This window comes from Brassica oleracea, chromosome C7 (genome assembly GCF_000695525.1).
Source record: "Brassica oleracea var. oleracea cultivar TO1000 chromosome C7, BOL, whole genome shotgun sequence".
Lineage (NCBI taxonomy): Eukaryota > Viridiplantae > Streptophyta > Magnoliopsida > Brassicales > Brassicaceae > Brassica > Brassica oleracea.
The window spans coordinates 19,510,034-19,522,680 of NC_027754.1; the positions used below are offsets into that span (position 1 = coordinate 19,510,034).

Below are 12,647 nucleotides of genomic sequence, written 5' to 3' on the forward strand. Positions count from 1 at the left end.
CGTCGTAAATGTTCGTTGTTATGGGCACGTTTTCTTGTAGTGTAATTATTTTTTAAAGTCATCAATTTCTAAGTTCTACCCCATGCAAATTAGAATGATTTGCTGAAAAAATCACCGAAATAAAATTTGATGCAATTTTGTTGATTTTTAAGGTCTTATCTATTATTATCTAGTTATATATATTTTGTATCATTTTCATTGAATATAAGTAAATGTAAAAATATGTAAACATCTTATATAGTAACTTAGTTTTAGAGATTCAAATATTCTTAAAAGTATCATCATTTTAATAAACAATTTTAACCTTCATTTTTATGTTACTAATTTAATATTTTCCATCCCATTTTATATACTATGATAATTTGGTGAAAATTTTCAATGAACCAATATAAATTAATCAAAATTTTTACATTCTATACTTTGTGTATCACTTTTTTATTTTCTAATTTTTAATCCATGTGGCAAAAATAAGTTATTTTGAATTATTTCATTTTAAATATAATACTCATAAAGTTATGTAAACAAAAAAAAATTATCTCGCTTTAGGCCCCTATGTCTCTTCGCACGGCACTGATTTGAACATTAAAAATAAAAGTAGTGTTGTATCAGAAAAAAAAATCAGTTAACCTTATCCAACTATTAATCAACGATGATGTTGTTTAAAAAAAAAGCATAATAACAAAAAAAAAAAAAAAAAACTCCCAGCTCTAATGACCCAAACCCGTTTATAAAACTAACTGATAGCGAGAAATATCCTATGGGTTAATAAATCTGGATCAGGCCTTATAAGTTTCTAGATGGGCTCTGTTTAGAGCCCAAAAGCGCAACCCTAGAAAAGCCTGCGATCCTCCGTATAAAAAAGGAGTTCTAGGTTATCGTACCCATTCTTCCTTCCCACAAACCTAAATTAGTGAAACATGTCTGACGAAGAGCACCACTTCGAGTCCAGCGACGCCGGAGCTTCCAAAACCTACCCTCAGCAGGCTGGTAACATCCGCAAGGGTGGTCACATCGTCATCAAGGGCCGTCCCTGCAAGGTTTCATTTCCATCTCCTCCTTATCATGATTTTTTTAGATCTCCGTTGATTAGGTTTTCTAGGGAATAATCAGATCGTGTGGATCTAAGAGATTTTGTTTGTGATTTGATCGAAAGTATATCTCTTTTTTTTGGGATTGGTAGGTTGTTGAGGTTTCGACTTCGAAGACTGGGAAGCACGGTCACGCAAAGTGTCACTTTGTTGCTATTGACATCTTCACTGCTAAGAAGCTCGAGGATATTGTTCCCTCTTCCCACAATTGTGATGTAAGTATAACAAAAAGACTAACTTTTTACTAGATTCGAGTTGATTTGACGTTAGATCTTGTTGTGATCTGATTCTGATTTGTTTATTCTTGTGTGTCAGGTTCCCCATGTGAACCGTATTGACTACCAGTTGATTGATATCTCTGAGGATGGCTTTGTATGTATCTCTCATCACTCCAAGCTTTTTTTTTCTTTTTTTTTCGCACTTCTCTCATTTCTCATAGCTTTGTTTGTTCATGTTTACAGGTTAGCCTTTTGACCGACAGTGGTGGCACTAAGGATGACCTCAAGCTTCCCACCGATGATAATCTGAGCGCTCTGGTTAACTTCTTGGCCTTTCTTACATACATATGTGAATTGTTTTCACTTTTGAGATTGTGTTATTGAATTTATTTTGTGATCCGCAGATGAAGAGTGGATTCGAGGAGGGAAAGGATGTTGTGGTGTCTGTCATGTCTTCCATGGGAGAGGAGCAGATCTGTGCCGTCAAGGAAGTTGGTGGTGGCAAGTAAAACCCATTCTCTTTACACAGAGAGGGATAATCTTATTACCAGTGGTCCATGTTATAAGAACAAAAACTTGTTTTTCCTTTTTCTAATTTAGATCATTTGTGTTGTGTTTCTTGTTTCAAGACAACCATTATCTATTATTGGTTTTGGATTGTTTTAAAGTTTCTTGTTTTAATCAGGGTATCTTTTCCTATGAGATTCTTAAATCCCTTTGCTTATTATTACGATGTGCTTGGTTATGTTGTTCATGAAAGTTGTGTTTATACAAGAACATTAGCCAGATGAAGGTCAATGTTATTATTAATCATGACACGTTCTTTCCTATTAACAAAGTTTTGTATTAACCATCAACAGAAGTTGTAAGAAATGTTCAGTCGGTTTACGGGTGTTCGTTGTGAGGACGTGAAGACTTAACAAACAGAAGTTGGATAATGCCCACCACAGATGAGTTTTCTTCTTCACAACATCATTATCACATGCCACTCTATCAAGGTTTAGGCGTAAACATTGGTAATGTTTCTGTATTTTCTACTGAAACAGAACATGAGATATAATTGTTGCTTGATAGAGATGGAAGAATATTTCGGTCGCTTGGTTTGGTGGTCTTCTGTTGCTGATTAGTTTAGACTAAGTCTGGGATTGAGAAACTAGGCTGAAGGAAGCTGATTTGGCTTGATAATGATGGGATTCATGGCTGAAAGTTTCTGGTTTGTTGAATGCACACAAGATGCTTGATGAAATGCTTAAGATAGAGTTATTTTATGAAGAATCATTGAGTTTGTGGTTGACTGAAAACAGTAGTTGGGTTAAGAAAGAAGACAGTAAGAGCAAGATTGGCTGCAAACCGTTAGAAGAGTTCTTATGTTGTAGGCTACCGTGTAGTAAGCAAAAGAAGGAGCATGGTGTTTGATACGTTTACATTGTGGTCACCGATAGTGGGCGATTTTTTAGTTTAAGTTTATAAAAGGAGTATCTCTGAGAGAGTTTGGAAGCTCTACAAGTATCTACCCTATAGGAATGGTAAGAAGCACCTCTGAGAAAGTTTATGATAATTCTACAAGTGCAAAAGATACCTCTGAGAGAGTTACTTTAGCTTTACAAGTGCATATCAAGTTATGGCCACACATACCTCTGAGATAGTTTATAAAGCTCTACAAGTATAGGCCAACATGAAGCTGTATATAGCTTTGAAGAAGAAAATATGCTCTGCTCTTATCAGCTCTATTCTACCTTCAGTTCAAATGTCCAAGACTTGCTACACATATCATCACCAACTAGTCTTCTACAAGTACATCCAACTTCTGATCTTGATGTTGCTAAAGTAATCAGGTTGTGCATTCAAACTCAGCAGCTTCGTGTTCACCCGCCGCTAAGTTTGTGGGGGAGTATTAAAGCCCAATGCATCAAGTCCACAAGCCCATATGTTCTAGGGTTTCATTACAAGTAGCTTGAGTATAAATAGAGTCTTATGAGAACTTGTCTTGTAACTAAGAGAGTTGCCTGTGAAGCAGCTCTCTCTCCTTTACATTTAATGATATAAATCGAAGTCTATTTGTTCTTGGTGACAACTTAAATCTTCTTACTTTCCATTTCTATTTTGCCTTTTAATAAAGCTCCACTGAGCTATTTAGTTAGTTCATTTCTGTGTCAATAAGAACTCAAGCCTATCTTGTTTTGAAACTTCATCAGGACGTTAAATTACAATGTTTGCTTTTAGTGGCGAAGTCAAGTGGTTCTCCCTTTGCAGCCATTTGTTAAACACTCTTGTTAGAAATTCGCTGAAACAGCTGTCTCATCACCGATGTGTTTCCCTATGTTCATCACATCACTGTCTCTTTTGTCTAAAACAGCAATGGTTCACTCAGTGGACGCCACTTGTTCGATGGAAAAATTGAAATAAGCAAGGTCTTGGTTGTTGCAGAAGCTACGAAGACGAGTTGTGTTCACTTACATGTGGATTTGCATTCTTTTTGTTGCTTGATTCACTTCTTCTGCGTCTCCTCGTAGCAATCTGCAGCTCCTTCTCTGCTCTCGGCTTCTCTCCAGACTTCAAATGTTAAGGGAGCTGTCTTAGTCGGGTTAGCATTCTCTGTTGCTTTGGCCAACTCCATTATAATATGCAACACCGCAGGCGTGGTCTCTGTTCTTGAAGTTATTTCAGGGGCAGGAGCGTTGGTGAGAGCTAGTGATATGATCAAAGAGCAAGTTGAAGTTGGTTTGTTGATGTTCCTTGGTTCAAGTTGGCTGCCAATATCTGTTTTTTGAAGATGTATACCAATGAAAAAACCTTCATGCATTTTCAAAGTTTTGTGTTATATATATATATATATATATATATATATATATTGCTACGTTTACATGATTTGAAAGATCATAGCAGCTCAATGCTCAAGTTGGTTCATACTTCTTATTGTTTTGTAGTCTCTTGTCCGGAAAAGCTTTGGGTTAAATAGTAATTTTGAAAGTATGTGGGGTTTTTTGTGAAAAAGTAATTATTGTAAAAGGACTTGAAGTTAAAACATCAATATTCGTTTTTGGTGATCGCAAACCCCGGTTTAAATAGTACTCGTTCAAATTGCAAAACCACATTATCTCGTTCACCGTCGCCACTCGCCACTCGCCGTCACCCACCGCCACACCATCAGCATAGTTTAACTTCGCTGTCTCCACTGAAGCGCCGTCTTTTGGTCGTGTCCAGACATTTATCATCACCTTGCCAGTGAGTTCGAAACATATTGGACCTTTGCTGTTCTCTGTACTTTCTGAATTAATCGCTTATTGACTTAGGTTTCTCAAATTGAATGTTCCTTTAATAGATTTTTGGCTTAGAGGCCTGTTTGATTCTCATATTTGGAGTTGAACTATGTAATTGTGTTTCTCTCTTGGAGTGTTCACCACGTGTTCGATGCAATGCTTCCAAAGTTTTCATGCATTCTCTCTGGATATGTACTTAGATATTGACTGTTTGGCGATTCTTGACTTTGAAACGAGCAACTCAATATTCTATACTTTTATTTTAGCCTGAGTCAATGTCTACCTTGGGTAAAGCCTCAAGCTTTATATGGTTTGGTCATGTTGCAGTAATGGACGAGGGACGTCAAAAGGACTTGCAGTTGTTGGAGGAAATCATCGATAAAGGTCTTAAACAGAAGCTTCTACAAACAATTGCTTCACGGTAATTTAAATTTGCCTCCTTTTTCATATCCAGATTTAAAATTGTATCTATGATGTTAGAGGGTTAGGTTAGCTTGTCTTCGTTGCATTCTATTCCTTTTGTAGTCTCTTTTTGAATAATATTACTCATTATGTCTCTTCATTTTGTTGGTTTTGCAGGGACAAGATTTTTGAAGAGCAAAAAGAACTGTATCCTTTTTTGTATAGGAAAGACTCTTGATTCTCCAAATGCTGCCATCTCGTTAAGCTATCCTTAATGTTTTTAGTTTCTCCCTTGTTTTAGCAGACGGATTCAAATACCCATTCAGTCTTTCACTTAGTTTGAGTTTCTTGTAATCCAGAAGAACTGTTCTTGGTGTACTCGTTCACCAATTTAGTTTGAAGTTCTTCTTTTCCTTAACGGCTACTCCCACTCCAGCTCTGACTTGCGGAAAAACCTAGAAACTCTGGAGAAAAATGGTGTAAATAGTCTCAAAACCATGGTCAACCTCGGTTCAGAAGTTTACATGCAAGCTGAAGTGTAAGTCACTTATAGCTCTGGTTCTTTCTTTTCATCTTAGTCAAGTCGGCATCTGAGTAAATGTCATGCACTGTCTCCGTACTAAACTCTTGTGCATTCAAGTAGTGTACTTTCACTGTGTTCTGTATGTTAGAGGCTAGTCATGTATTACTGAACAGAAAAATGTTTGTAATAAAAAATTGGGAGATGGTATAGACCAGTCTGACTTCTGATTTCGTTTACACTTGGTTTGGGTGTCTGTTTTGAGTTCAGGCTAGATACAAGGCACATATTCATGGATGTAGGGCTCGGTTTCTATGTGGAGTTCACCCGGCAAGAAGCTCTTGACTATATTCCAAAAAGGGAGGAACTAGTTAAGAAGTATGATACCGCCTTGTTTTTTATTCCAAATGCTGTTTTTCTGAAATTATGTTTGTCGCCTCTTCAAGCCTTGGGGCTGTTCTATCCACAACCTTGTCGCATTGGTGTTATCATACTTGTGGGTTAATTTTAGGGAAAGCATGGTTGAATCATTGTTTACGACCAATGAGTTGTCTGGTCGAATGCATCATAGTGGATAAATGTTGGTTTTGTTTTTACAGACAATTAGAAGAGGTAACTAAAGTTATTGCGCAGATCAAAGGGCGTATCAAGCTGGTAAGTTCTAAGAGTAGTATCTTGCTCAGTAACAATTCAGTTAGAATGAGAAAATCACTATTAAACTAGTCTGCATTCTCTTCTAGTTATTTGCTTTGATAATGGTTGTTGTTGGCTGAACATTGTAAACAATTTTGCAGGCTCATCACCAGATTCAGCAAATACTCAATCTTCCCGACGAGAATCCATCGTCACATCGGCAACGTGCGTTTCAGTACTAACCATGAGAGAAAGATACGCTAATGAGGATGACTATTGCTCTGTTCATTGGTTATTCAAGGCTCTGCGCTGTCTTTCTTTGATTTTTTTAAAGTTTAAGCGTGTGGAAAAGGAGAATTATCTTCAGTGTAATACTACCAACAACTCTCCTCTCCACTAAACCGAATTGTTTTGTTAGACAGACATTAATCTAAGATTTTCAAATGACTGTGGGTAAAATCCCTATTGTTAGATGAGGCATATCTATGCGAAACATGAGATCTCTGTAGTGAATAGACTCATCGAGCATATCTATTCATGAGTTTGAACAGCTTGAATAAACTAAGACGCCATGCTAAATCTCTAAAAAAAGAAATTCGAAACTCATCTCTGAATTGGAACTTCAAAACAAAAACTCATTTCGTAGCATATAAGCTCGATTTTGATTTCATTTACTATTTACCAATTAACCATTTAATTGGACATTAAACCGAAATAAAATCTTGTCTCAACCAAACCCGATCCAATTTACGTCAGCAGCTAGTGGAAAAGCCACGTCAGCAATTCATAGTGTGTCCGTCGATGATTAAAATTAGAAATTAGGGTTACGGATCATCTTCTTCACCCCTTGCGTCGGTGCTCTGTTCATCTCCCTTGGTATCGTAATCTCACGGTTGAAGCACCTTACTAAACCCTAATTCACCCGAAGAGTCGCTACCCCTCTGTCTCTCTGTCGTTGGCTGATTCGCTCGCCAAACCCATCTCTGATTCAGGTAAGATACGAATCTTGATCCATGCCAATGGTTATCGCTTGATTTGGGAATCCTCAAATTGATTGAAATTGCTTAAATCTTGAGCCTTTCATACGAATTTCAATCGGATTTGAGATGGAAATTGCGCTTCTAGGTGTCACTTTGGTCACTTTGGATCTTTTGTGTGTGTCTCAGCTGTGATGGATCCAGCACAGAACAAAAGCGCAGCAGGGATTGGTGGGAGCAATGGTACAACTACGATGGGATATCAAACCAATGATGGAACTGCAACTGCGTCTGAAGATTCAAAGGAGAATCTAAACCAAGTCATAAACTCGATTCAGAAGACTTTGGGGCTCCTTCATCAGTTACACCTTACTGTCTCTTCTTTCACACCTGCTTCTCAGCTTCATCTCCTCCAGCGCCTGTACTTCCTCTTTTGCATCAGTCTCTGTTCTATAAAGATTATAGTTTTGAGGGTATTGCTTTAATGAGAATGTGTGTATCTTTGCAGCAATTCTCTCGTGTCGGAGCTGAATAGCATGACTAAGTTGTCCGAGAAATGCAACATTCAAGTCCCCATGGAAGTTCTTAGGTGAGAGAGAGAGAGAGAGCATCATGTCCTTTTTATGCAAAACTTTGCTTTGGTTTCTGATGGTTACTGGTGGCTTTGTTTACTAGCTTGATTGATGATGGGAAGAACCCGGACGAGTTTACAAGGGATGTTATTAATAGCTGCGTAGCCAGAAACCAAGTTACAAAGGGCAAGACTGATGCTTTCAAGGTGATCCCTCTTCTCTGCTGAGTCTTAACTTGGGTATGTTTATTCTCTTTTACTCTTTTTTTTTTTTGTTAATAGGATTTGAGAAAACATATACTGGAGGAGCTTGAAGAGACTTTCCCTGATGAAGTTGATAAGTATAGAGAGATCCGTGCTGCTTCTGCCGCTGTAAGTTGTTACCATACACTTCCTTATGATTGTCTTCGATTAATATTGTAGCAGTAAACTCAAAGGTGAAAAAATAACTTTCAGGAAGCAAAACGGCAGGTACAATCGCAAAGTGTGTTACCCAATGGGGATGCCAAGGTCAAGAGCGAGCTATAAGAAAGAAGCCATTGTTCTTCCGTTGATCTTCTTACCTTGTAGAATAAAGTTTCCGATTAGATCTTGTAAACGAACAAGATCACTTCACCAAAACAAAAAGAACGAACAAGATCACTTTGCAATTTGTATAATTATATCTGTTGTTTGTTTTGAAGTTTATTCTTCCATAAAACCCTCCCAACTTTAATTTCTTGCAAATCTACCCTCCAAAGTCCAAACAGCAGAAGTTGCAATAATTACTTACGTTTTAGTTGTTTTTCCCAAAATGGTTTGGTTCGATTTGATTCGTCTCTCACAGACATTTGCACGCTTTAATTCAATAAACAGAAGGTTACACGTGCCAAATGAAACGCACCGTTTCAAAATCTAAAGAAGGAAGGATCCGTTTTGATCAGATCAGTATTGAATTTTCTCGAAGAGAAAGGAAGATGAGCGAGGTATTTGAAGGGTACGAGCGACAGTACTGCGAGCTCTCAACCAATCTCTCCAGAAAATGTCATTCTGCTTCGCTTCTCTCCCACGGAGGTATAAAACATAATTCAGATCCTGACTCTTTCTTTAATCCGACCTTCGAGTTTCCTTATTCTAAAAACCTAATCTTTTTTATACTAAACGTCTTTGACTTGTTTACGATCTGACGAGTTCTGTAGCATCTGGGAATGTTTATCTCATTGCTTGGTTTCTCGTTTGTTGGAGGGATCGAGAGTAATTTGTTTAGACTAAAGATGAAAAGTTCATTTAGGTGAGAGATAATCATATAGCTGCATTGGTTTATTATTCAGTTGCCTAGTTCTTCCTTCCTTTTTACTGTCTTTCTTGTACTTTATAGTGCATAGAACTTTTGACGACCTCTGTAGGATCCGGAAATGTTGAGATGTGTATGATGTAATCTCTTTGTTTTGGACTCTGTTCATATTTGTTTTATTTGAGATCTCAAGTCATTGTTGAGCCTGAAAGATGAAAACTTTGTTAGTTCAAGAATGGATTATGTTATGTAGCTGCATAGACATGTTCCAGTTCATTAGAGATTGTGCTGCCATAAAACTAGAGTAGAGGTTTGATTGATTGTAATGTGTTTTTCGCAGAAGAGAAGAAGGAGAAGCTTGTTGAGATTAAGTCTGGAATGGACGAAGCTGATGTCTTGGTATTTCCATTTATTTTTGTTAATGACTAAATCTTTCTCTTGTTTTTCTTTTTGTCTTTAAAGCAATATGGCTTCTACTTCTTTTTGTAGATCCGGAAAATGGATCTTGAGGCAAGAAGTTTGCAGCCGAGTGCTAAAGCTGTGTGCCTTTCTAAACTAAGAGAGTATAAATCTGATTTAAACCAATTGAAGAAAGAATTCAAACGAGTGTCTTCCCCAGATGCTAACCAATCTACACGTGAAGAACTGATGGAATCTGGAATGGCGGATGTGCATGCGGTAAACTGAAGTGTTCTTGCTCTTCATCTTCATCTTAGATGCCAGAGATGTTTAATGCTGCTTTTCATTATTGCCAGGTATCAGCTGATCAGAGTGGGAGGTTGGCAATGTCAATGGAGAGGCTTGACCAATCAAGCGACAGAATCAGGGAGAGTAGAAGACTTATGCTGGAGACAGAAGAGGTTGGCATCTCAGTTGTTGAAAATCTCAGTCAGCAACGGCAAACCCTCCTTCACGCTCACTCTAAGGTTTGTACCATATAAAGCAATTTTACAACTTATCAGAAATGGTTCGTTGAGAAAAAAAGCTTACTCTTTGTGATTTGGTGAAAACAGCTTCAGGGTGTGGATGATGCCATTGACAAGAGCAAGAAAGTGTTGACTGCTATGTCTAGAAGAATGACGAGGAACAAATGGATCGTTGGTTCGGTCATCGTGGCTCTCATCCTCGCCATCATCTTGATCATCTCATACAAGCTTTCTCATTGATATACTCAAATATTCATCATGATTATTGTGTATCTAGGATGGTTGATTCACTATGTATTGGAGTGGAAATACTTCCAAACATTTATTATATATACGTCAAAGGTAAGGTCTATGTCTAATGGTAAGAAATTAAAACACATGGCATGAAGTACCTCAGGTCTCAGTTAAGCTGTTTGTTTTCTTGTAATGTAATGTGCAAGTTTATACAATTTTGAAGTCATTGGTTCTTGTTACCGAATAAAAACCACGTTTTTTTTCATGTTTTTTGATGATTCCACCTATTTTCTGGCTTCTACTGTAAGAATCATATAAAGGGAGCCAGTGCAGAAGCTGAAGGTGAGATGGAACTTGTGCTAATCTCTGGCGTTCTTGTCTTGTTGGCAGCCTAACTAGAGCTGAATGTTCAAACCGAAAGAAAATGGTCCGGTTTAATGAATGATTGGGGTTAATAACCAAGAATGAGCATGAACCGGGCCTAATGGTGTGAATGAACAACGTCAAAGATGATATAACTAAGCGATTGTGGAAGTAAAGTTCTTTTATGGAGCTTCCAATGGCCGTCAACAAATTATAAACTGAAATTTTCTAAAACGTACTAAAATGTAATCGGACATGTTACAACACTAACTGTGCTGTACTGTACTGTACTGATATAAGATATACTGAAATCGGACATGATCACGCGGGCTGGTTTTATACAAACCGGACTCGTACCGGTTCTGAAACCAAATTAGATAAATCTTAAATTCACAGAACCAAGACATGATGAAATAGATTCCCCCGAAGAAAGCGAGAGAGAGAGAAGCCTCTCAAATTACAAAACACTTGCTTCTTCGTCTTGTTCTTGGGGATCTACTAGAAAACTGAGGTTCAGCACAAACGATGGATGAAATGTTTCTGCTGTAGATGAAACATGATAAAAAATGGTTGCAGAACTTCACTTCAATAAATTCAATTTCATAGAAGGCTAATAATTACTTTTTGTATGAGTAATTTATGTATATACAAAATGATGTTGGTAATTAGATAGTCATATTTTGAAATGGTTGCTTGATATGGAGGAAAGTACGTAGAAGCCCATGATGGCTCGTGTCAAAGCTATATCTTTTTTGTAGTCGAATTTCGTGAAAGGGTGATTTTGGTGAATAACATTGTTTGTTTTGTTTCAAATCTACAAATCTGGAAAATCCTAGAAGAATAAAAACTCCTCTCCCATCTTCACTGTCTTGCAACTTTATCATTTATGTGTTTACAACTAATTTATTTTTATATAAACATGTAAATCTTTGTAGATGTCATTTTTAGTGAACACAAGAATTCTTAAAAAGTATCAAACTGTTAAATAAAAATGTAACTATTAGTCTTCATGAAAGTTAAATATATTGAAGTTAAGTTCTCTCACCATCATTTATTAAGTCATCTCATCTATTTATTTTTGTATAAACATGTAAATCCATGTACAAATCATTTCTAATAAGCACAAGAAAAAATCTAGAATATTAACTTTTTAAATATCAAAAAAACAATTATTAGTCTTCTTGGAAGTTGAATCTATTGAAGTTAAGTTCTCTCAACCATCATTTGTTATGTCAATCCATCTACTTTTTTTTTGTGAGCACATCTATCTATTCCATGCAGTTTATCATTTACGTGTTTACAACTAATTTATTTTTCTATAAATTTGCAAATCTATGTACAAATCATTTTAAATGAGCACAAGAAAAAATCTAAAATATTGACTTTTAAAATATCAAAAGAGTAATTATTAGTCTTATTAGAAGTTGAATTTATAGAAGTTAAGTCCTTTCGAGCATCATTTATTATGTCATCTCATCTAACTATTTCATGGAGCTTTATCATTTATGTGTTTACAACAAATTTATTTTACTATAAACATGTAAATCCATGTACAAATCATTTATAGTGAGCACAAGAAAAAAAAAATCTAGAGTATAACTTTTTAAATATCAAAAGAGTAATTATTGGTGTTCTTGGAAGTTGAATTTATTGAAGTTAAGTTTTCTCAACCGTCATTTGTTATGTCAGCTCATCTATCCCATGGAGTTTTATTATTTATGTGTTTACAGCTAATATATTTTTCTATAAACATGTAAATCTATGTACAAATCATTTTAAATGAACAAAACAAAAAATCTAAAATATTAATTTTAAAAATATTAAAAGAGTAATTATTAGTCTTATTAAGAGTTGAATTTATTGAAGTTAAATTTCTTCAACCATCATTTATTATGTCATCTCATCTATCTATTTCATGCAGCTTTGTCATTTATGTGTTTACAATTAATTTATTTTTCTATAAACATGTAAATCCATGTACAAATCATTTCTAATAAGCACAAGAAAAAAATCATGAATATAAATTTTTTAAATATCAAAAGAGTAATTATTAGTCTTCTTGGAAATTGAATTTTTTTATGTTATGTTCTCTCAACCATCATTTGTTATGTTAGCTCATCTATCTATTCCATGCAGTTTATTATTTATGTGTTTACAACTAATTTATTTGTCTATAAACATG

The 12,647-nt window shown here is 35.9% G+C and overlaps 4 protein-coding genes and 1 pseudogene across 6 annotated transcripts in view; all 5 read left to right on the forward strand.

Moving 5' to 3' along the window:
- LOC106305968 (eukaryotic translation initiation factor 5A-2-like) overlaps window positions 1-2,036 on the forward strand; it is a 16,484-nt gene extending 14,448 nt beyond the window's left edge. For all 3 annotated transcript variants that reach the window (XM_013742407.1, XM_013742408.1, XM_013742410.1), the window contains exons 2-6: window positions 915-1,037; window positions 1,181-1,303; window positions 1,404-1,460; window positions 1,550-1,624; window positions 1,711-2,036. In XM_013742407.1, the coding sequence (XP_013597861.1) occupies window positions 915-1,037; window positions 1,181-1,303; window positions 1,404-1,460; window positions 1,550-1,624; window positions 1,711-1,815 (483 nt within the window). In that variant the 3' untranslated portion in view covers window positions 1,816-2,036. The remainder of the gene's footprint in view (window positions 1-914; window positions 1,038-1,180; window positions 1,304-1,403; window positions 1,461-1,549; window positions 1,625-1,710) is intronic.
- Window positions 2,037-2,829: 793 nt separating this feature from the next.
- Window positions 2,830-4,263, forward strand: LOC106302777 (annotated as a pseudogene).
- Window positions 4,264-4,343: 80 nt separating this feature from the next.
- On the forward strand, window positions 4,344-6,569 carry LOC106304873 (protein UXT homolog). Its single transcript, XM_013741263.1, has 7 exons — window positions 4,344-4,531; window positions 4,894-4,987; window positions 5,146-5,175; window positions 5,405-5,506; window positions 5,759-5,866; window positions 6,088-6,142; window positions 6,283-6,569. The coding sequence occupies exons 2-7, from the start codon at window positions 4,896-4,898 to the stop codon at window positions 6,361-6,363; spliced, it is 468 nt and encodes a 155-aa protein (XP_013596717.1). The 5' UTR covers window positions 4,344-4,531; window positions 4,894-4,895; the 3' UTR covers window positions 6,364-6,569.
- A 357-nt stretch (window positions 6,570-6,926) lies between these two features.
- On the forward strand, window positions 6,927-8,290 carry LOC106303907 (mediator of RNA polymerase II transcription subunit 10b). Its single transcript, XM_013740262.1, has 6 exons — window positions 6,927-7,113; window positions 7,288-7,519; window positions 7,607-7,687; window positions 7,774-7,876; window positions 7,952-8,041; window positions 8,126-8,290. Exons 2-6 carry the CDS (start codon window positions 7,293-7,295, stop codon window positions 8,195-8,197), a joined length of 573 nt encoding a protein of 190 aa, XP_013595716.1. The 5' UTR covers window positions 6,927-7,113; window positions 7,288-7,292; the 3' UTR covers window positions 8,198-8,290.
- A 272-nt stretch (window positions 8,291-8,562) lies between these two features.
- On the forward strand, window positions 8,563-10,214 carry LOC106304152 (vesicle transport v-SNARE 12). Its single transcript, XM_013740549.1, has 5 exons — window positions 8,563-8,722; window positions 9,283-9,341; window positions 9,432-9,620; window positions 9,698-9,868; window positions 9,956-10,214. The coding sequence occupies exons 1-5, from the start codon at window positions 8,626-8,628 to the stop codon at window positions 10,106-10,108; spliced, it is 669 nt and encodes a 222-aa protein (XP_013596003.1). The 5' UTR covers window positions 8,563-8,625; the 3' UTR covers window positions 10,109-10,214.
- Window positions 10,215-12,647: the final 2,433 nt, after the last annotated feature.